The 24,349-nt window shown below is 36.7% G+C and overlaps 1 protein-coding gene and 1 long non-coding RNA gene across 3 annotated transcripts in view; one reads left to right on the forward strand and one right to left on the reverse strand.

The window, feature by feature from the left end:
- The window catches only part of LOC122145061 (adhesion G-protein coupled receptor V1-like), a 33,488-nt gene that overhangs the window by 5,542 nt on the left and 3,597 nt on the right, over nucleotides 1-24,349 (forward strand). For both annotated transcript variants that reach the window (XM_042756645.1, XM_042756646.1), the window contains exons 4-5: nucleotides 12,973-13,080; nucleotides 16,399-16,577. In XM_042756645.1, coding sequence (XP_042612579.1) covers nucleotides 12,973-13,080; nucleotides 16,399-16,577 — 287 coding nt within the window. The remainder of the gene's footprint in view (nucleotides 1-12,972; nucleotides 13,081-16,398; nucleotides 16,578-24,349) is intronic.
- Nucleotides 8,019-23,928, reverse strand: LOC122145063. The gene is made up of 3 exons (XR_006160094.1): nucleotides 23,231-23,928; nucleotides 8,355-8,421; nucleotides 8,019-8,135 (listed from the first exon to the last, which is right to left on the reverse strand). It is a non-coding gene; the product is annotated as an uncharacterized LOC122145063 (long non-coding RNA).

The following is a 24,349-nucleotide window of genomic DNA, read 5'->3' on the forward strand; positions in this document are numbered from 1 at the left end:
GATTCACATGCATGCGGCTCATGTGTGAGATGTACACAAACACATACGGAGACACTGACACACATGGCCACCCGTGCAGTGGAAGTATTGTCACACACAGACAACAGAGATGATTTAACTGAATATAGTTTTCCATATGAAATTAAATTAATTGAATGTCCCAGAATGAAGTGATAGAGGCCAGGGTATATCCAAAATCAGTTACGCTCATTTCAGCTCAGCTCTGAGAATTGAGATCCACCAGTATCTTATTTATCTGAAGGTTGGTTTTATTAGGTTCACTTAATGTAAGCGTGTGTCATGTGCAGCATGCAGTCTCTTTCTGAAGCTCTTCCTTGCTAGCTTAGTGTGTCATTTTTCACTCTGCTTTTGCAGAACTTGGTGATACAATTAAGTCACAAATATATATATATATATTTATATATATATATATATATATATATATATATATATATATATATATATATATATATGTATGTATATATATATAAAACAGTTTAAGTTTTGTTTTCCACCCTATCTCTTCTTTGCAAGTATAATAAAGCAATTTTCTGATCATACACACATGATAATGTATACTGTAGCTCAAAATAAAGTGTTCCTGTGATAAGCTGAATGTTTATTTCCACAAAAGGAACGTACATTTTTCCTCTTGACATTTGTTGTGATCACATTTGTTTGGAGATGGAGATGGAAAAAGCTGAGTGTGTCATGATTTGCGTATGTTATGAGGCTGCACTTGCAATAATTGTTGGAGATGCACAGATGTCTGCATGATAGCAAGCTAATAATGAGCTAATGCTGTGAAATTCCTAGGAAGTCTTTTCAGAGCAATATGATTTAAGTGAATCCATTCCAGGTGGACAAAATGACTCATGATGTTTTGTTCTTGAGTAATACTATTTCATTGTCCCTGACGTAGTGTTGTAGGTTTTATTGACGTAGTGATGGCTGACATACAGTTTTATCTACAGCATCCAAATTGAAAATAAGGAAATGGGGGAAATATTGTATGTCTTGTGTTGTAATTACAAGTATTACAATTTAAAATAACTGTTTCCTATTTTAATATATTTTAAAATACAATTTATTCCTGTGATGGCAAAGCTGAATTTTCCTGAATTTTCATGATCCTTCACAAATCATTCAAATGTGCTGATCTGTTGCTCAGGAAACTTACAATAAATTTTGAAAACAGTTTACACATATTTTCGTAGAAACTGTGATACTTTTTTTCTCAGATGAATTTATTTTCAAATAGAAATCTTATGTAACATTATAAATGTCTTTACTGTAATTTCTTAAATTAATTGAATGTATCTTAATCTTTTGACAGAATAAAATCACCCCAAACTTTTGAACAGTAGTGTACAGTATGAGCTGTCAGTCTTATCTGTGCTAGACAGTATCTGTTGTTTATAATCATCATGGGGCTATTAATAGAGACTGGATGCAAATAATGAATAATAAGCTTCTCCGTGAATACAGTGAGTTTTTTGTTAATGTAACTTTGATGAATGTTTTTAACGACTTCAAGAGTTTTACTTTCAGCTGGTCGTGGGAGCTGCATTTGAGACTGAATGTCCATTCAGAGTAAATCAAGCGGGAAAGTGACGCTCATGGTCTGACTGACGTCAAAATGTCTGGGAGAGCACAGCAATGCCTGTGAGAAAGTTGAGCAAAAGGAAGCAAATCTCTGGACTTCTCAAAATTCCCCTCTGCCCTCTTCCTGCAGTGTTTTAGGTGTGTGTGTGTGTGTGTGTGTGTGTGTGTGTGTGTGTGTGTGTGTGTGTGTGTGTGTGTGTGTGTGTGTTTGCTGCTACTTACAAACACTGAAATACACACAATTATAAATACATACATACATACTTGCACTGCTTAGTGAATCTAACCAGTTTGATTGCCCCACGATGCAATCAGATTACAAAAGAAGGCAAAAGGGGGTGTTCGAGAGGCCAGAGTCTCTAATTAAATTGTACCCATGTCTGTTAATTTGCTTGAATGACAAGAGAGCACATGCTTATTCAGACCAACAGTGCACCTCTTTCACAAACTCTGCTTCAAACTGGATTGAGGTCTATACACAAACTCATGGAGAACAAGGCAAATTGGATGCATGCAGTGCAGCGTTTCATTTGCTAAGGGTTGAGACTTCTTTCCGGAGAGACACACGGCTGCTGGGTAATTACTACTAAACTTTGTTGCATATTAACACATCCTATGCCATTTGTGTTGTGGATATGAATGATACTTCAAATATAAACATTGACTTTTCCACACAATTAGACTCACAGCGTTTACCTGTGCAACCTTAAAACAGGTGAAAAATCACATTAAAGAGCCCGATGTCACAGAGACTTGGGGGAAACAAGAACACCCTGGCAGCCTCGTAGCAACATGCCTAAAACCTCTCACAAAATCTGAGCAACCACAGCAGCAGCCACAACACCCTAGCATTGTGCTGGTCAGTGTTGTTTGGGAGAACCAGTATTTTCAGTATTCGGCTCCCTTTTTTTGTTGTTTAAAGGTTGTAAAAAGATAAATCCCTGGTTCTATGAAACAAACAACATTTTTAAGTTTACAGAAGTTTATCTAGATGTGGTTAAAATAAACTACACTATTGTTCAAAAGTTTGGGGTCTAATTTATAATGTTACAGAAGATTTTCTATTTCACGTGAATGCTGTTTCTTTTGAACTTTCTATTCGTAAAAGAATCCTGGAAAGTATGTATTATGGTTTCCATTAAAATATTAAGCGGCAAAATTGTTTTCAACGTTGATATCAAGTTTCCTGAGTACCAGATCAGCATATTTTAATGATTTCTGTAGGATCGTGTGACACTGAAAACTAGAGTAATGGCTCTAAATTCAGCTTTGCCATCACAAGAATAAATTACATTTTAAGTTATATTCAAATAGAAAACAGTTGTAGTAATTGTAGTAATATTTTAAAATATTGCAGTTTTTACTGTATTTTTGATCAAACAAATTCATTTATAGACTTCTTTCACCAGAAAAAAAATAAAAACTTTACCAATCCCAACCTTTTAAACGGTGGAGTGTAGAAATGGGAGGTTTGATTGGGCTGGAACTTTAAAGGTCACAGCATGACCCATTAACTATCATTGTGTCTTTGAACTACAGGTTAACTACAGGTTTCTACATTAAGACTCCACTTTAGATAAAAACACATTTATTCCTCATGCTTTAAGCAGTTTTATTACAATTTAAGAGTACATGTGAGACAAGCATTACATTGAAATTCCTCTTTTTCCTTTTTCAAGCTTTTCCTCCACAGACTTCTGCAGCTAATTCAGTGCAAACCAGTGCCCTATAGGACTTTGTTGATCATTTCTTTTCGTTTCATTGGTATTGTATTTACGCAGAACCAAAGCCTAAAAACTAATTTTACCTAAAACATTAAAACTATTATTTTGCTGTCTTGCCAGCACTGCTGTTTCCTTCAGGACCTTCAACCCTAGTTATTTCCGCCTATTGATTGTGCCTATGTGAGTTATAATTTAGTTTTATTGGTGATCTTAACACTAACACAGTTTTGCTCTTCCATGTTGTTTTTCCTGAGAGCATTTGTTTGAGAGCAAATACTGCATGTTTTGAGATGTCATCATCTGGTGCATATTTTGATTAGTATGTGTGCTTAGACTATGTCCTCCTGGAAACTTTGGCCAGTGGCTCTTTTTTTTCCCAGGACTGGGATAAGCTGCCCAGTGATGACCCCAAATGACCAGGCCTTGAACACCTTATTTCCTACCAAAAAGGCACTGTAAACAGAGGCAGGGAGTTGGCCTGACCTTTAGCACAGTTCTCAACAACATTCATACAGAGAGCAGACCAATGTAGCCTTTTGGGCCCACTGCTAACAGAAATATATAACAAAGTATGTTTTTACAAATTAAAAATTAAGGTTTCATTTTTTTTTTTTTTTTTGAGAGGAACCACAGTACATATCAATCATTCACATTATATAGTCTACCATAGTCTGATACTATCACTGTACTATGTACTTGCTGTAACTGTACTACTTTTTAGAGAAATAAACAGTATTGCAGGATATTAAAAGTGAGCACTATAAATTATTGCTGTTTGTTATCGTTGTGGCTGCTTTTTGCTACGCAGAATCCTCCAGTTTTGTACTTACTGTGGCTAATTTTTATTTTTTTTTCTACAAGCTTTATTTATTGTCCATAGGCTCCACTTCATCATTAGTGTTTAAGTCCTGCCCATCAAACTAGCTCTTAATGCAGTTCAGATTTGGCAGGCAACCAGGACAGTCCTATCAGCGCAGGTCAGTCAGCACAGTTCCTTGATAACCTCTGGACTCTAGGAGCCTGCCTGTTCTATTTTTGGATACTTGGGAAGCACAGTTCATTTGACCTGAACTTTGGAGTGTGAGACAGGGCAACACTTGACATGATGAGCTGCTTTTTTGTTTGTTTGTTGACTTTGGAAAGAATGAGGGTAAGCGCTGGCACAGCTAGTCACTCGTGCCCATGTGAAAATGCATCGTGTTGCTTTCTAGCATGCGGAGCTATTCATTTAGAGCTCAGTTTGAGAATGACATGTTCAGCCTTGAGGGATCAACATGTATGATGTGCTACATCTAAACTGGAAGTTGACCGGTCTAGATTAGCGTTTCCACACAGTAAAAACTTGTGTACACAATACAAGGACAGAACCCAGAGCACTGAAAGCAACAGCCAAAGGCCATTGTGCATGTTCCAGAATAGATAGAGGGACCAGGCTTCTGTCAGATTTCCAAGAAACTTCAGGATGTACCATCAGATAAGTGAGGAAGGAAACCATCAACAGCCATTTCATTAAACTTCAGGCCTATTTTAGGTTCTTTTGTTCGTGCTCTATGACTGCGTGACTGTGTGCAGTCTGCATGGTGATGTGGCCAAAACAAACTGTCAACACTCTTTATTCTTATGATAAACTGTCTAAATATGAACGTTAACTCATAGTTATCAATGCTGGAACTGTAAACCACTGGACTTCCTAGAAGTTGTGGTGTTGTATTGTGGCTGTAGGGGTCACTATAGCTCCATTCTCAAACCAAAATTATCTATAGTATATGAAAATGCGGTAATAAATTACCCCCACTTAACCCCGGGGTCATGTATCATGTGGGTAATCTAATATAAATGCATGCAAATATGCATTAAGTTCTCCACTTTTCACATAAATGTAAATTAATTAGGATATGAGCAAGCAAAAGCTGGAAAAACAACCTCGGAGAAAACAGCACACAAAGCACACTGTAAAATGGTTAAGATATGATGAAGGGCCTTCTGTTGTTGAGCACCAGATGATATTGTGACAGCACAGAGCTGCAAATGTAGCTTTTTCATGACATGAATTGGGTTTAATATGTAATGTTTTTTTGTGGAAACTGTGATACTTTTTTTCAGGATTCCTTTAATAGAAAGTAAAAAAAAAAAAAAAAATAAAAAAAAGATTTTATTTGAAATAGACCTTTACTGCTACTTTTAATGAATTTAATAAAAATACATATACTGACCCTTTTGAACTTGTGAAAGGTAATATACAGTATACTATAAAGTGAGATTCTCTTGAGCTGATGATTCGATATGTGTGTGTATTGAGTCTGTCTGTCAAGTCATTGTTTGTCTCAAGGTGAGTTACAAAGCCATTAAAAACTGTCAGCTGGAGATTAAAGAAAGCATTGTGAAATAATTCATTAATATCCTGCTTTCTAAATTTTACAGAGTTACTTTCAATCAATATTCATTTTTTTATGATGTCAATCATCATTCTTCAATAAAAGTTATTTTAAAGGATTTGTGTCGCATATACACAGTACTGAATGCACTGACTTTTTCTTTCCTTTTTCATTTTTTTCCCATGGTCACTTTTATTTTGGCTAGATGGCGTGTCTGCTTTGACCTGAAATGTGTCAGCGTGATAGCCGTCAGGCCAGCTCTTCTTTTTGCTGCAGTCTGGCAAGAGATGAACGATAGCAAGTGTTATTTTGAAGAGGAGAGAGGTAGCGTATCAGGTAGCTAGGAGATTTGTGACAACAGCAACATACAGTGTCTGTGAGTTTAGAAGTGAGGGACTAAAGCTTGTTTAATTTCATCAGACTCAGACAAGGAGGTTTTCCAAGAACGATAAAGCAGACTTTGAAGTCACTGCTGCTATGTTATTCAGCTAAAGCTGGCTTGAAGAGGGTGATTGAAGTTCCTGTCACCACTTTTCAAAGTCATTTAAACATGTAAGCTTTTGTAACCTATCAGTGATGTACTGTATTATTATTGCTCTGTAGCATGTCTTCATTAAATATACAGTGGGGCCAAGAGAGGCACCTTTAACATGTCTGAAATTCATTGAATTAAATACAAATTATCAAACCAAATAGCATCTGTAAACTGTTGTCCGTTCTGTTATGCTGGTGCTTTCCTTAAAACTAAAGCAAGCTTGCATAAGGGGTTGAAATGGAACCAGGATTAAAAGAAAGAAAAGTGCCATGGGTGTAATAATGTCCCGCTGAATGTCAGTGGTATGTGTGTATTTGTCAGTTTGTATGTGTTTATTTGTTAGTCTGAGCACTGATAGTGTAAGTAAGTCAAACATTTAGTGGGAGTTATGTGTTTCATAACAAAATAATGTTGCATAAACATGAGCACTGGACCAAATGTTAATTGCAATAATGGATAATGTTGTGAATGCTTAAGATCATTTGACTTTACTTGTCTTTTTCAGTTAACACAAATGATTAATCAGCTTAACATTCCAAATTAGAATATTTAAACTAATGTTTTCTCAGTCAGAACTGTTCTTTAAGTTCAGCGAGGATCTGAGATCTAAAATTGCTGAAATCATAAAACATTTAACAGTGCTTTTTTATCATCTCACATAAACAGCTTTTCTTTTTTCAAGGTCTTAACAAGTTTCCGTCTGAAACCAGATTGCGGAAATTAATTTAGAAGGATGTAGAAGATAAAGACTTCCTTATGAACAGCCACCCACACATCTAATATCCTCAATATTTTTTTCATGTCTTACACGTGGACATGTGAGTTACATAGCAGGAGTGGCCTTCCCACACTGACCTGCTATCTATGTCCCACAGCCATTAGTGTATATCCTTTTCTTGAGGCGCTCCACCATGATACAGTGCATATTCACGTAGTGCATGTCTGAGGCACACTCCTAAAAATGCTTTGGCTGATGAAAGTCTATGCAAAAAAAACAAAAAAAAAACACGTCAGACCTGACAGTTTGGGGAAAGCCCTGTCATGAGCAATGACAGATGTTGCTGGAAGAGAATGAATTCAGAAAGAAGAAATTATTGCAGAGATGAAGGTGGATGTTTGTGAGATATTTGTGCCTTTGGCTCCCACTGAACAAAAGTAGCTGAGGAAACACCCACGATGCTGCTGAGTCTGGAACCAGCTAGTTCAGACCGGTAGCTGTTAGAGGAGGGGGTGGGATAGGAAGTGGGGGGACAAATTGAAAGAAAAAGGGCAGTTGAGAACCAGAATGGTGTTATGAATGACACATTGAAGATTCGGACCGTCTGGTTGACGTGACTCATCTCTCACGCTCCGCTGGTGATGTAATCTTTTTGGCCAGGGCTATTATAAGCGTCCTGTGCCAAGTCAACATCAGCAGCAGATCACTGTGAGGAGCATATTGACCCTCTGAGATGTTCTTTGTTGATTCAGATTGGGTTGTTGTTTTGTTCTGTTTTGAATTTTCAAATAAACAGAAGATTTAGGAAATCCCAAATGATTATTTTTCCATTGCTCAAATGTGAAGCAGTGCAATTCAGGTTGAGCTTAAGACAGTGATGCAACTTTTTGTTGTTCTATGAATGAATCATGTAAATAGCCACTGCATGTCTAAAAACATGGTAATAACTTGATACTTTTTTGTAAGTGCAGTCATAACAATTTAACTCAGTCTAGTATAGTACATGGAAACATATAGTCATCAGAGAAGAAGATGCAAAAAACATCACCTATCAGGTGGAGCTGAGACCGATTCATTCTTCAAAACAGCAGCTTATACCACACCTTGAGCCAAATATATATCTTGCTTGTTGCTTGATGACAAACACATATGCATCCTCCAGACAGGAAACCGCCCAGCTGAGGGGAAGGCAGACAGATCTTTGCTATATTATTACCCTGCAATTTTTCCCTTCACATCACGCTGCATGTACACATTTCCGTCAGCTGGTGCTAGTAGTTGTTTGATTGTTTTGTACACAGATAATGTATATCATTGGGCTGCTCTAGATTATTTTCACACATGTTTGTTTTACACAGTACATACAGTATGTCCACAGGGCTGGTACTGAGGTTTACCTGTCTGACTGATGTGTGTGGAAATCAGCTCGAGGCCACAGACTGCTTGACTCCTTTACAGTCGGCTCTGGAAAAGGGGGAGGTGCATCTGTGACTAACACAGTATCTATATATAGTAGCACTCAAAGGTGCAGTAATGGAGTACAGCACTGGAGTAGTTCTGTGTGCAGCAGACTACACAGAAACACATACATTTACCTGCTTCTCAGGTAAATGAAAGACATCTGTGCTCATATTAAATCTTTTAAGGGAAGATTAAAAGATTTATTTTAAAAGATCACAGAAGCACATCCATTATTATTTTTTCATTAACATATTATCTATTATTATTATTTTCATCATTATTATTATTAATAGTAAGGATAATTATTTCTCTTCACATAACCCTGCATGATCTTGACAAAACAAAATGTAATAAAAGCTATTTCTAAGCTCAGTATATACTGCTGCAAGATTACTTTTATCAGGTACTCATCTAACCATTATGTTTTACAAATCAGCATCCGACACTTGAGAAGGAGGCAACAAGTTTATCGTCATTCACACTGTAGTGACATGTCTTCAATTCCATTCCCTGCCAACTTGTGTGACAGGACGTCTGCATGGTTATAGAGCGTTGTTTGACAGAAGCCCATTAAATGCTTTGTGGCTGCCCAGAGAAATTATGACTCATGTACCGTACCTTTTTTTTTTTCTCTCGCTCTCGTAAGAAAAGACATAACTACAGAGTTTGGGATTTTGTAGAAGATGTCTCAAGGACAGTGACATACATAAAGCAGACACATCATTCACAGAGCCACTGGTGTTGTTTCATATTGATTTGTCTTTCAATAAATGCTTTTTAACTAAAGCAGTTTACTGCACATGTTGAAGTAGCTTTCACTCTGCAGCTCCTGGCTGGGCTGTCATTCCCACTTCAACATGCATAGTTCCCCAGTCATCTGCCTGTCAGTCAAGACATAATGTTTTTAATGCATGGTGTATAGCTATTTTAAGCTCAGTATCTTCCTCCGGGTAAAATATATCTGTAGAGACTCCAAGTCAACTGTGAATATAGTTTCAAAAATATTGTTTACATTTACATTCCCAGCTGCTTTCTCACCATAGCAACTTTGATGTTTTCATGTTTGAATATTTTGTTTCAGTTATTTAAACTGGTAGCATGAAGTGCAAAAACAAATGTATAATTTATATAATATTTTTTTTTTTTTTTAAATATTAATTTGTAAGCTCTGCAGAAATATCTAAACACCCTTTAAAACATGACACATTTACCTGAATTTAACTGTTTTTTTGCAGATAATTTAAATTTCAATATGGATGTATTTTGTTTTGTTCCATAGATGTTGGTAGATAGATGACATACTTCTTTTGATACAAATGAGGTTATGAGAATTTATTATTATTATTTATTTTACATAAACACATATTTTACGTCCGTCATACAACCATACAAGGAATAGCTATTGTCTGTCCTCTTGGGCATTAGGTCAGATAAGAAAGGGACGTTGTCTGTCATCAGAAAGCTGATAATGCTGCTGTGAGTGACTCATCTCTCAGTCTTCATGATGACAGCCCTGACACGGCTCTGTTTCTATGTCTCATCATATCATTTTTACTCTGTATATCTCTAGAATGTGTCTTATTCCAGACAGATTTTTCCCCCCACTTTCTCATAAACCTCACTAAATTTTTTGTTTCTCATTTTCTAACATCCATTTTCGTACTGCTCATTTATACTAAATGTCGTAAAATCAAGTTGTGAATTAAACAGATTAGACAGTTGTTGTACAGGTGGTTTTTAATTTTACCTCATGGTGATATGAGTTCATGAACTGTTCTGCACACATGTACTGTTTACACCCATATTGTTTATGGTACAGTGCAGTGCAGTACATCCGTCCTATAAACACAACGTGTATCAGATTGTATGGTCTATTTTCTGACACTCCCTGTTATGGGTTTGAGTGACTGCACTGAAAGGGTAAGTAGATCCACATTATCAAGTGCATCTGGTCTTGAGGGCTGTCTCCAGGTCCCAGACACAGGGTCCTCTAATCTCCACCGTGGCTCTTTATCAGCCATCTTCATTCTCAAGCCTTTGAATGAATCGCTGTCCCCCAACCAACTTTTGTTATGTCATTGGAGGCCATGCATTTCACATGACAGAGGTGCTGATGTCTTTTTAATCAGGAACCGTTAAGCCGGAGCTACGTTGCCTGTATTTATACACATTACTGCAGGATAAAAGGTTGCCTAGGGGCCAGTGATAAGCTTGTTGTAGATTGATGTATGAACTGAATGGGTTGTTTGTGATGAACTGAGTTAGCTGCTACTTTAAGCTTCAGAAGTCTTTCTGAATGTCTCTTTTGTTACTTAAAACAGCGGGATCAATTGTGGACCAGAGAATCATCCAGAAAGCTTATTAGAGGAGGGGGGATGATGCCCCTGCCATCAGCAGTTAGTGTTACTGGTGTGGTCGTCTGAGTGGGTGTACGTGAGCAGATCATATTAAATGGGAACCCGATCGGATCCCCTCCCTGTTTACTCACCCGGGTGTGCGCCCCAGGGACGACTACAGGAACAAAAACATGGGCTTTGCCTCGGTGTGCATTAATGAAGGTATCACTGAAGAGCCTGTAATGAGTTTCTAGTTTGAATGCGATTGAGTATTTTTACTGTGACACAGAAGAAGCTTTGTGAAAAACTGAGCCTTTGCTAAGCCGAGCCATAGTTAATGTTTCCATACGTCATTTTTTTTTCAAGCTTTTTCCTTTTCTAATTATTTTCTTTTGGTATTTTGGTAGCATAAGGTTACGAGGGATATGTGTGTCTGAATAGATAAATAGTTTTGAATTAGTTAAAAATAAATAGTTCTCAATTTTGTGTAATGTATACAATGTTGTTGCTGGGTCACATAAAATAATGATATTCATAAAAAAGTTAGGTATAATATATAGTTTGTATATATAACTACATAAAATAATAATAATTTTTCTACTTATTAAAATAACTTTTTTTTTTTTTTTTTTTACTTTAATATTTTAAATTGGAGTTTATTCCTGTGATAGCAAAGCTGAATTTTCATTGTCTTCATTGTCACCTGATCCTTCAGAAATCATTCCAATATGCTGTTTTGGTGCTCAATAAACAGCATTTGTTTGAAATAGAGATCTTTTCTAGCATTATTAATGTCTTTGCTGTCACATTTGATCAATTTAATGTGTCCTTGCTCAATAAAAGTATAATTTCTTTCAAAAAAAAAAAAAAAAATATAGAAATTATTTTATATTATTTGTTCCGAAAATCTTGTTTTTGTGTTAGTCCTGTTCAACAATAAGTGTAAATATCACACAGACCCAAAAATGATTTGAATTAACCTCAAAGATAACCTTTACTATTGTAAATTGCAAAATGTAGCTCACAAACTAAAATGATGACAGACTATGAAGTAATATGTTTGGGCGAATATGTTTTTTGTCTTTATACGAGCTTGTTTATTTATGAGATTATACCATGACCCACACATACAGTACTGAGCTTTTTTTGGCAGCATTACCACATTTCCACGCCAGCTCACTACTACCCAGAATCAAGCTTCCCAGCATGCACCTGATGGACACTGCACACTACGGACATCCCTGCCCTCTTTTCCTTCCTCCCTCTCACACCACTTGCTGTCCTCTTGACTTTTATCCCAATAGTGCCTTATTTAATGCCATTCCGTCTGTAATGACTCCACATTTCCCTTCACTCAGCAGCCAGAACTGGTTTTCCACAGGCACAGTTTCCCCTCAATTTGGATTTCCCAACAGGGATGCTCAGTTTAGTTGAAAAACACTGTGTTGTTTGTATTGAAAGGGTCACAGTATTCACAGACCTGACCGTTACCTAGTGCCCTGCACATGAGAGTTGTCTGCCAGTTTTTCTTTGTGTCCACAAATACAGTTCTGAGAGGTCGCAGACAAGGTGAAACTACCCAGTTGTTTTTGTTTGATAAGGTTTTGCACTGTTCCTGAAGTGTACATTGGCCCATGGACTTGGATTGTGTCTTGTCACACTAAAAAGGATCCAGGTGGTTAACTGTATAGGATACTAGATTCTAAGGTCAGCTGTCAGAATGTTAATCACATAAAATATATACTGTTTATCATGTGTTGTGTCCAAATGTCTTGAAATTATGAAATTATCATTTTGGAAAAAAGCAAGATTTAAAGAAAATGTAATGTGATTAATGTAATAAGTATATTTATTATTATTATTATTATTATTATTATTATTATTATTATTATTATTATTATTATTATTATTATTATTATTTTATGAAGCTGTCTGCACTTCTTAAACACTCAGTAGGCACACACAGAATGATTTAAACTGTTGCTCTTTACAACTGTCCATTCTGCAGTGTGATTTAACATTCAGCTCTTCAAATATTTATCAATAATATTAATGATTTAGGAATAGTCTTAGACATTTGAGATGCTCTTCTGGGACTCAGTGGTAGAACTGAATGCTGGGAGTCATCTGAATGTGTGTTTTTATTGCTGTGTGTGTACCGGATGTATGAGGACTCCAGGGCCTCTGCTGATGTATCTGTCACTCTGTGTTTTTTCAGATTTGTTTCTTGGTGTCTGCATTGCTGGGTGGTATGTCAAGTTGTGCTGCTCTTGGCCTTTTCTTCCATTACTTCCACCTCAGTCAGTTCAGCTGGATGCTTATACAGGTAAAACTTTACTTTTTCATCTACTGTGTGGCCATTGTAGCAGGTTTTTTTCGCATAGACCACATCAAAATACTTAATCCTGCTTCATTAATGAAATTGAGTTGAGATAGGGTCCTTAATTCATGATTATGTAAAGATAATTCTTAACTTCTTAAAGGCATGGAGTTCACTTAAAAATTAAAAATCTGTTGAAATGTTGTTTCATACTACTTTTGGAACACAAAAGAAGATATTTAGAGAAATGTTGGTCATCAAACAGATTTGGGTGGCCATTGACAAAAATAAATAAATAAAATAAAATAAAAATTAAATCAATGGCTACCAGCAACTGGTACATTTGAACATTCTTCAAAATACTTTCTTTCCTGGTCAGCAAAGGTTTGGAACAACATGGGGGTGAGTAAACAATGACAAAACTCTTATTTCGGGATTAACCCTTTTACGCAATTGAAGTTGAAATCAGGAGGTTTTCAGAGTAAAGGTTTTACAACAGGTCAGTTGAAGGTGTGGCATAAACTTTCATTTGAACAATAAGCTTACTTACAAGGAGGGTAAAAAAGAAATTTCAAAATATTTTGTCAATCACACATCTTTATTGTCATTGTTTAGGATATAGTGTTTGGTATATATTGCCCTCAGACAATAGACTGCCTGAAAAAGGTTTTACCCTGAAGAAAAAATCATCTACATAAACTCTAGAAGTTAATCTGAAACCTAGTTTTGTTGGTTTCTCTGATGTGTATTTTTAAGTATGATTAGGGCATAAACTTGTAAGCACTTTTAAGAATCCAACAAATATCAAAGGCCTTTTTGACAAAATGTCAGTCCCCATGAAGAAAAGAAATCACACACTTTTTTTAAGTGCAAAACCGATTTGTGTGAGGGTCAGATTTAAGGGTAGGGTTAAGCTTTGCGGATAGAATGTAAAATTTGTATACATTATGTCTATGGAGATTCTTCATAAAACAATCAAAAAGTATGTGTGTGTATGTGTGCAAAATAACAATTTTAACCAATCTTGATGGTTAAAAAGAGTCTTGTTCTTTACATAAATGTTTGATCATCCTAACTTTTCATTGTTGGCTCGGGAATGAGCCTGATTCAGTAGTTCAATCTGTTAAGAAACACATGATTTGCATTACGTGCTGCATGACATGTTCCAGCTACGTGTGATAATTTTTTTTTAGATTTTGCAGGCAGGTGTTCTAGCACGCCTGCAATAGCTGTTCAGAGACCTTTTGAAAATCCATCCTATAAATCTTGCTGGACCTGTACCCTTTTGCCTGCTCCTTTCCTTTGTACGGTAATCCCTTCTAAGCACAGAAACCTGTCTCTGGAAGTCAACTCACTCAAAGCAATGAAGGTCGTCTTGTTCCCCCGAAAGCAAAAACAGGATTTGGCCCTAACATGCTTAATGAAATGAAAAAAAGAACATGGCTTTTAATCCCTCAAAGACCCACACAGAACACAAACATCTGGATTCATGTTGCATTGGATTTCTCCCTTTAGTTTGAAAAGACATAGGACCAAGAACGGCCCCCGGAGGAACCTCTCACCTAAATTAAACTTCTTGAAATCAAAGGCTGTTTTGCTCACATACTGGGATTATCTTGTTCTCCTCAATGACGCTTAAAAACACCAGGGGTTTAGCAGTTTACATAGAGCATGTAATCTCTATTGGCACTTGATACACTAGTGTTGAAAGATAAAATAAGCTAACCGGTTAATTACAAAAAAAAAAAAAATAGGTTTTAGAAGGATGGAGCCATCAGTAGTGTAAGGACCAAAGTGTAAAGTATGTTTGACACATTGTTTATGTAAGTGTGTTGATGTGCAAAAGTGGGTGTGAGTTTATGAAGACACATGGAATAAATCAAACAATAGTTGTCTTTGGTGGAAAAGGTAAATCATGATTCAGACTGGAAAGTATTTGCATCCTGGAGAGAATGATTTGAACATGTGCTTGTCTTTATTTCAAAACAGCTGACAAATGAGCCTGTAATAATACTTTGCGTAACTTATGTGATGTGATAATGGATGTGAAATTTTTTTTTGTTTCGTTTGCACTTTTCTCATCGTTTAATTTCTTTGAGCCATATTTCAGTATAAAATTTCAGCTGCATCTTATTCAGTAACCACCCACAATACAGTTTAAATAGAAGATAAATCCAAGTTTGTCAGATTATGGTAGTCTGCTGCGTCCTCTACAATGTAGAACTCAGAACCAACCTACATGACTGCACGACTGCGGAACTGCACAGTACAAATTGTTCACCACAGATTATGTTGGTGCACTGGTACCTGATTTGCACAAGAGAATCTGGGGCTAAAACAATGTGAGTTTAGTCTTTGTTTGCTCAAGACTGGAGTACACTACCCAGATTTTAAAAAAAGCCTTTCAAGCTGTTCTGAACACAGCAAACTCGCACAGAAACACAGCCTCATTGCTAGAAGAAAATGCAAAAATATGCATTCTAAAATTTGCTCAAATGATCAAATATATTCTATATCTTCTGACTAAATAAAAGAAACTGAACATGTGCCCATCATTTACTACATGATTTGTCAAATCTGACTGTTTGAAATGTGCAGACTGACTTTCGGGAATTGCTGTTGAGTCCTTCAGACTGCAAATATGAGCAAAAGTCACCGGCTTTCAATGGAAATAGTGCAGATGTTCCATGTCTACCTTAAAAGGGCACTGAAAAACATATACTTTATCAGTGAAAACTATTGATCTAAGTGTTCTTTCCTATGCATTGGGACTCGTGTTTCAGCCTGTGCTAAAATGGCCATTCAATAGATCCCAGAGACTCCCAATACTGGCACGGCTGGGGTGCCAACCTCTTCAGTAATTACAAAGAGGCTGGAGAGAAATTGCAGTGCGTTCAGACACTCAGAGCTAACACAACATCCTGCCAGCTTCTATTATCTCTTCATCTCTCATCCAAGTTCCCAGCACAGCAAAACAGAGTTGCTGCAGTTCCTATCCATTTATGGTGCTAATACTGATGGATGAAGGTGCCACATTAGGACTTGATTTTGATGTTGATTTTAAACTCTCTGTTGAAGTACCTCATCACCAAAAGTGAAGTAGGCTAACTGAACGCATAAACCAAGAAAGTTCTTGATAAAACTAATAGCTGATGTTGCAATGAATTAGATATGAGGTCATATAACCAACAGATGCCCATTTGCAAGTTGGTTCTTGCTGCCTAGTCTTATCAAAACATTAATCAGCTATCCCTTTTTATGAATCTGGCTTGTTTATAATGTTTCCATTTATTTATTTAGTAACATCTGTGTTGTCTTTCCCAGGCCATAAACTTCTGGCAGATATTGGTGATGAATGATGAGCACACAGAGAGACGCTATCTTCTCGATTTCCTGCTCGGCTGGGGACATCCTGCTCTGGTCATCATCATTCTGGTTGTAATCCTGCTGGGAGGCTTTGGATGGAGCATTTATAGTGTGTATGGCCTGGTGCAAGGAGATCTGTGAGTTTGTGAATGTGCTCTCTCTCTCTCTCTCTCTCACTCACTCACTCACTCACTCACAAATACACACACACACACACACACACACACACACACACACACACACACACACATGTTACATTTACTTAACTAAATGAGGACATAAAATAGTAAACCTATTTATAATTATAAATACAGTAGAGTATTTATAGAGTACATATTCAGGTAACTTCGGGGAAAAAAGTAGTGCTTAAACTATTACTACGTAAATACTCACTAGAAAAACATGGAAGTAACTGTACATAGAAGTTCCTTTACTGAAAAGGTCTGCAAATGCAACTGCAAATGTAAATTCTCACATTTTTGTGCAGTTTTTTGGAACATAGTTACTCATTTTCTGTGTTAATGTATTGTAAGCAATTTTCTATCTCATATACACTCTTCTTCTTTGCCGTGATTACGTTGATTGTATGTGGTTGGGGTTTGTTATTGGTAAGTCGGGAAGATCTGCTATTTTTAGCCCCTCTGTGTGTATGAGCTCACAAGCTGTGCATACGTTCTGTTTCGCCCCAGCCTTCTGATAACAGAAGACTACAGACACTCCTCTCCACCCTGTCTCAAAGCAGCTCTTAGCAAGTAAATTCCCAGTTGACTCATAAAATCCAAACATCTCTTTCTCCAAGAACAAACAAATGATGTCACCTCATCTCACAAGCCACCGCAGTTCTCGCCTTTTCCCGTACCTAAGGGCTTCAGCGGTCTGGGAGGAGTCAAATGCTTGTTGATATACAGTGGGGAAAATATTTATTTGATCCCCTGCTGATTTTGTAAGTTTGCCCACTTTATTTATTTTCATGTAATTCATTACTTGTTTTACTTCAACGGATCAAGTAGCCAATTTGCTTTTATTTTTGTTTTCTGTTTTAATTTTAGTTATTTTATTATGTGATTTTGTTTTTTTATATTTATTATTATTATTATTATTATTATTATTATTATTTTATTTTTTTTTCCTATTAATTCTATTTTATATTTTACTCTTTACCATCAATCTAATATTTATAATTGACTTTATTTAAGATATATTTCAATTAGTAAAAATGGCTTTTGTAAGGCCCCGTTCAATCAGAATGTGTTTTTCATTCCGCTGTTTTTTCTATGTAAATATGCACTGGGTGAACGTGTTTGACTTGTGTTTGTGTCTCTAGTCTTTTACAGTGTCAATCGCATGACGTTCTAAGTATCTAGATAAAATTCCTGATAATCCTTTAACTAAGAACTACCAGAGAAGCAACATAATTAAAGAGGAATCCCTTGCTGGTTGCTATTCGTAGTTACTTTGCAGGAATCACAACTAGAAAAGGGATTTGTGCATACAGACCGAACTACTTGTTTATTTATTATTTCAAAAATGTGTTTTTTATGTGTTTTATGTTTGTACGTGAAGATGTACAGTAGGTTATGCTAAACCAGGCCAGTGTTACAAAATTATGATCAGATGAAGTCTAGTGAAAAATGGGCTGTTTATTTTACAAAGCATTTCACATGCTTTGAATTCTATTATGGCTACATTGTGCCATTTCTCCTCTGTGAAAAGAGTGTGGGCTGTGTTTGTCCATTCTGTTTGTCTGGCCAGAGAGATGCCAGGCCTGTGAACAGAATGCAACCGCTGCTTATTTTGATACAGATTACGTCATAACAAGATTACTCTGGTTTGAGTTTCCCAAAGCTTTTCCATTCCAAATACCAGCCAGAGACTTCATTACTGCATACAGGACAAAAACAAATACTGACTGGAAGAAATTCCTCAGATAGAAGCAAAGGAGTCAGACAAAGACAAAAAAGAGAGAATCTCAGGAGATTAACATCCTCAGTGTATCTTTGTGGTCCATTTAGAAAACATTCAATAAGCTTTGTAAGGATGTCCATCATGTTGTTCCAAACCCATTTTACTTACGTTCTTTCTTCCAGAGAATACTACATATACAAACACGCAACCATAAACCTGAGTAACATTCCTCTTTGTGTACTGACAATATTGTTTTTTGTCTTTCTTGTCATCTTTATAGATGCTTATATACCTAATGTATATGCTGCTCTCTGTATGGTCGCCCTGTTTCCTCTCATTTGTAAACAGCTCAGGTGTGTACGCTTGTGTTGGGAAATAATTAACGTCAAGGTATCCTGCCATTTTATTAGGATAAGAATCTGGCACTGAAATGAACGTTACAGGAAAACGGTGCTTTAAAAGTAAAGAACTGATGATAATATCAGAGAAGGTGCTTTCCCTTGGAAAGTCTCGTTCTTAAGCAATCATCAGATTGATCAGGGCTGTGCTTTCAGGAATATTGCACAATTCCACGCCTTCCAAAAAAAATGTTTGTTCTTTCTGTGGTGGTTTGCTAGTCATTGCATTCTTCAAAAATACCCTCAGCAGTCATTAAATCTATTGTATCTTTCTGCTGAGTTCTTGAGTAAATACATGTTGTCAGGCTTGTTTTTAAACTTAACTGGCTGATTGTCTCTTTAGTGGCAGCCTCCACCTTAATATTTAGCCTCAAAATTACCACTGTTTAAAAGTGTAATATCAACACCTTCCAACTAACATTTGTACAATTAGCATGTAAAACACTGGCTTTCACTTGTTAATCCACCGTGATGGTTTTATTGTTTACCTGTAACTGCTGTTCTCAGCTTTAAATGGTGGTATTGTACAGTGTGCGTGTGGGTGCCATGTGCAATGTTGGCTTTCCTCATTGTGTGCAAGCAAGCTCGCAGCACAGCAGGCTAATCCTAAACCACTCAACGTTATTACAGCCCACCCTTTGCTCGCAAACAAAATGACCTCACTGTAGAACTCCCACACTTGCTGTTTCATACTGTAGGACACACAGGACGCAAGCAAATACATTATGAGGCAAATTTGCTCCTTCATGCCGGATGTGTTTAAAGACTGTCAAAGAAGCACAGACAGATAAATACAGTCGTGGCCAAAAGTTTTGAGAATTACATAAATATTGGAAATTGGAAAAGTTGCTGCTTAAGTTTTTATAATAGCAATTTGCATATACTCCAGAATGTTATGAAGAGTGATCAGATGAATTGCATAGTCCTTCTTTGCCATGAAAATTAACTTAATCCCAAAAAAACCTTTCCACTGCATTTCATTGCTGTCATTAAAGGACCTGCTGAGATCATTTCAGTAGTCATCTTGTTAACTCAGGTGAGAATGTTGACGAGTACAAGGCTGGAGATCATTATGTCAGGCTGATTGGGTTTAGAATGGCAGACTTGACATGTTAAAAGGAGGGTGATACTTGAAATCATTGTTCTTCCATTGTTAACCATGGTGACCTGCAAAGAAACGCGTGCAGCCATCATTGCGTTGCATAAAAATGGCTTCACAGGCAAGGATATTGTGGCTACTAAGATTGCACCTAAATCAACAATTTATAGATTCATCAAGAACTTCAAGGAAAGAGGTTCAATTCTTGTAAAGAAGGCTTCAGGACGTCCAAGAAAGTCCAGCAAGCACCAGGATCGTCTCCTAAAGAGGATTCAGCTGCGGGATCGGAGTGCCACCAGTGCAGAGCTTGCTCAGGAATGGCAGCAGGCAGGTGTGAGCGCATCTGCACGCACAGTGAGGCAAAGACTTTTGGAAGATGGCCTGGTGTCAAGAAGGTTAGCAAAGAAGCCACTTCTCTCCAAAAAAAACATCAGGGACAGATTGATCTTCTGCAGAAAGTATAGTGAATGGACTGCTGAGGACTGGGGCAAAGTCATATTCTCCGATGAGGCCCCTTTCCCGATTGTTTGGGGCATCTGGAAAAAGGCTTGTCCGGAGAAGAAAAGGTGAGCGCTACCATCAGTCCTGTGTCATGCCAACAGTAAAGCATCCTGACACCATTCATGTGTGGGGTTGCTTCTCATCCAAGGGAGTGGGCTCACTCACAATTCTGCCCCAAAACACAGCCATGAATAAAAGAATGGTACCAAAAACACCCTCCAACAGCAACTTCTTCCAACAACCCAAAAACAGTTTGGTGAAGAACAATGCATTTTCCAGCACGATGGAGCACCGTGCCATAAGGCAAAAGTGATAACTAAGTGGCTCGGGGACCAGAATGTTGAAATTTTGGGTCCATGGCCTGGAAACTCCCCAGATCTTAATCCTATTGAGAACTTGTGGTCAATCCTCAAGAGGCGGGTGGACAAACAAAAACCCACTAATTCTGACAAACTCCCAAGAAGTTATTATGAAAGAATCGGTTTGCTATCAGTCAGGATTTGGCCCAGAAGTTGATTGAGAGCATGCCCAGTCGAATTGCAGAGGTCCTGAAAAAGAAGGCCAACACTGCAAATACTGACCCTTTGCATAAATGTCATGTAATTGTCGATAAAAGCCTTTGAAACGTATGAAGTGCTTGTAATTATATTTCAGTACATCACAGAAACAACTGAAACAAAGATCTAAAAGCAGTTTAGCAGCAAACTTTTTGAAAACTAATATTTATGTAATTCTCAAAACTTTTGGCCACGACTGTATGCATTTAATACTTGCTGTTTCTTGTTAGAACTCAACAGCTTAGATGTTGATTCTGCCTGGTGTGTTACTGCTTGATTACATGTCAGACCAAACATTCAGCATGGGACAGGGATGAAATAGACACAACGAGTAAATGAACGTTTCCTGGTGGGCTGATCGACTTTTGGGAAACTAAATTTAGATGTAAAGTAAATATAGAAGTGAAAAAAGTTCTCTTAAGCTGCTATCTATCCACCCAAGTGTCTCCTTAACTGCCAGAAAAGGGATGCAAGTTCAGTTCTGTACAGGTCAACATGCAATCAAATGTCTTCAGAAAATGTAATTTAATTATGCATGGTTTGAACATGGGTTCTGAGATCGCTTTGCATTTATTTATATTTATTTTTTTCAGATATGTCAAACTGTGAAAGCAAACTTTATTCGATGACCATTTGCATCTTTAAATAGATGACAACAGCTGAAACCAGCTTCCAGTGTTATTATTAGCTGCACGCTGATGGATAATTCTGACTGTGACTTGCTTTTCAGATGTTCTGAGGTCTTTTACTTAGAGCCAAGATATTAAGGAGTCAACCTTTAGCCACTGGGTAGAGGTGTTCTTTCCGAGGCCTGTGGGGAGATAATTACCACAGCTCTATTTAAAGATTTAATTTGGCTTTTGCAGTTGTTCAGTATGATCTTAAGGGAAGTAGTGCTTTTTCACAATGCAGTCATTTTCTTGGAATAGCCTTATTAGCTCAGGACTAATCCTTCATCTCTTAATGAGGCATGTTTATGACGTGATGTGTATGACTGCACCAGCTTTTGAGGAATACATTATGAATTAATGATTTTTTATTATTATTTTTTTTAAGTTAACATTACCATTATCTTTGTTAATGTAAATTTTGACATTTCATAATACATTATTTTATTATTAACTGCCATTAAAAATATACTTCCACTAATAATAAATAATAATAATAAAATAATAAAAATAAATAAATACTGTAACAAATGTATTGCTCAGTGTTTGTTAATGTGTCAACCAGCCTTAAATAATAGGACTTAACTGTAAAGTTTTATCGCTTTTTTATGCTAATACCATTCCTGGACCTAAATATGGTCTGTTTCAATAGTCAGTCAGTTTACACTTTCATTAGATATGACTACAAAGTCAAACAAAGAAAAAAACATCTTGCATAAGTGAATATTTACTTGTAAACAGTTAATCCAGTTGCTAAGGCTTTTTGAAGAAAAGTAAGACTATTTGAGAATGATAAGATGTCCTAAGTCAAATGAATAGTTTCTAGGAACCGATTAAGGGAACAAGTTTTAATAGTAAACAAAAGGACAGATCTCACAAATGCTTTTTATGAGCTTTTCATGTTGTTGTGCACGGAACCAGATTGAATGTGGGTCTTACAGTCCTATTTGAGGTTTTTTTTTTTTTTTTTTTAGTGAACAAAACAGTCAAAATGGAAGACTTAATATGCTTTCAGTGTTCATACTCACTGTTTTCTCTGCATTTGCTTAGTAATAACTTGCAATGCAGACACTTGATCCCTAGGTCATGCATATTTACCACAATTCTTGATTACATAAAATGTTTACAGCCTGTAGAGTCATAGAAGCAGGGTATTAGAGTCTAAATCACTGTTTATCACTATCTTTTTCCAGCTGTTTCTAAATACACCCTCCTGGTGTGTTTACAGTAGGATTTCACCCTGTATCTCATATCTCTATGACCTTGCTTAACTGCTTATATCACGACCACTATATTACTGTTACATAATGTTCCCAGGATTTGACCCAAAGTCTAGAGTCTGGATCCATTTGTTTTGTTGAAAACAATCATCATAAATTGTCCAGCTAAGTTGAAATACGTGTGTCTTATTTGAAAACTGAACTGAGCTGAAAATGGCAAGCAATGGACTTTTTAGGCAGTACATATAGTTCTCATATAACTGTTGGAAAAGACTTTATAAAATGAATAGATTTATAAAATGCATTACTGTAATGCATAGCACCTTATTGCTTTATTTGATGTATGATATGTAAAAATACAGTTTTTTATCTTTAAATTATTTTGTATGTAGAATTTTCTTAAACACAGGCAAATCTCATATTTATTTTATTGTGAACTCACCTCTGTTTCAACAGTCGCTGGAACTGATGTAGAGTCTGTCCAAATTCTTTTTTATGCCAAAACACTATTCGTTTTCCCTAGAGAGGTCTCAGTTCTCCGAGAACATGCTGTATTGAACGTCTGGTCAGAGCACTGGCGTGAGGCCAGACACGCTCCCTACACCCACAGTTCAGAGGAAGGAGCAGGATGTCCAAATGTCACCCACAAGCACACGTACACACACAAAAGAATATCAAGTGTTTGATTCCAGAGAGCATGTTGATATAGTACTTCCATCTTAAGCCTTTGTTTGTTTCTTCTCTCAAAGTAGTTGAACACCTCTGGTGTTCCAACAGATTTACTGGAAGATTTCAGTTGTTCCCGCTCTCTCATTCTTTCATCTCTTTACCAAGATCCCCTTCTTCAACCACCCATTTTTCTTTGAGTTGAAACACTTGATGATTTTTTTTCTTTATCATTGAAGATGTTGGCTGGGCAGATGTTAGCTCACTCAAGAAGAAAACAAAGGAAGGTCTTTCATCCTCTGAGATGAACCACGGCTGAATGTTGAGGCAGCTGCTTTGGCATCTTAAACAGGAGCCAGAGTGCTGTCTCACATTTGGGCCCTGCTGTTTTTCCACCAGTGGTCCTCAGTGCTTGCCTTCTCATGCAGAGGCTCTTCTCCTCCTAAGAGAAACTCCTTTTTTTCTAGAATAACATTATAGTTGTCTGTTATATATGTCATTATATATATATATATATTAACTGATTGTACTTACTTTCTAGCTGTGCAAGTATTTTCTGTACTTGCACAGCTAGAAAGTAGTTTATGGCTTATTTACTGTAGGACATTAACTGTGTTTATTACTTTGCCATATTCTATTCACGTTATATTAATATTTAAGTCGAATAGATAATATATAAGTTTAGGGGTCAGTGAGAGTTTTTTAAATAATACAATATATAATCGTTTTCACAAAAATATTAAGCAGTACAGTTGTTTTCAACATTGTAACATAATAATAAATAATCAAAGAAAAAAAAAACAGCATATTATATAGAATAAAGAATAATCATGTGACACTGAAGACTGGAGGAATGGCTGCTGAAAATTCAGCTTTGGCATCACAGGAATAAATT

Source organism: Cyprinus carpio, chromosome A5 (genome assembly GCF_018340385.1).
Source record: "Cyprinus carpio isolate SPL01 chromosome A5, ASM1834038v1, whole genome shotgun sequence".
Classification (NCBI taxonomy): Eukaryota; Metazoa; Chordata; class Actinopteri; order Cypriniformes; family Cyprinidae; genus Cyprinus; species Cyprinus carpio.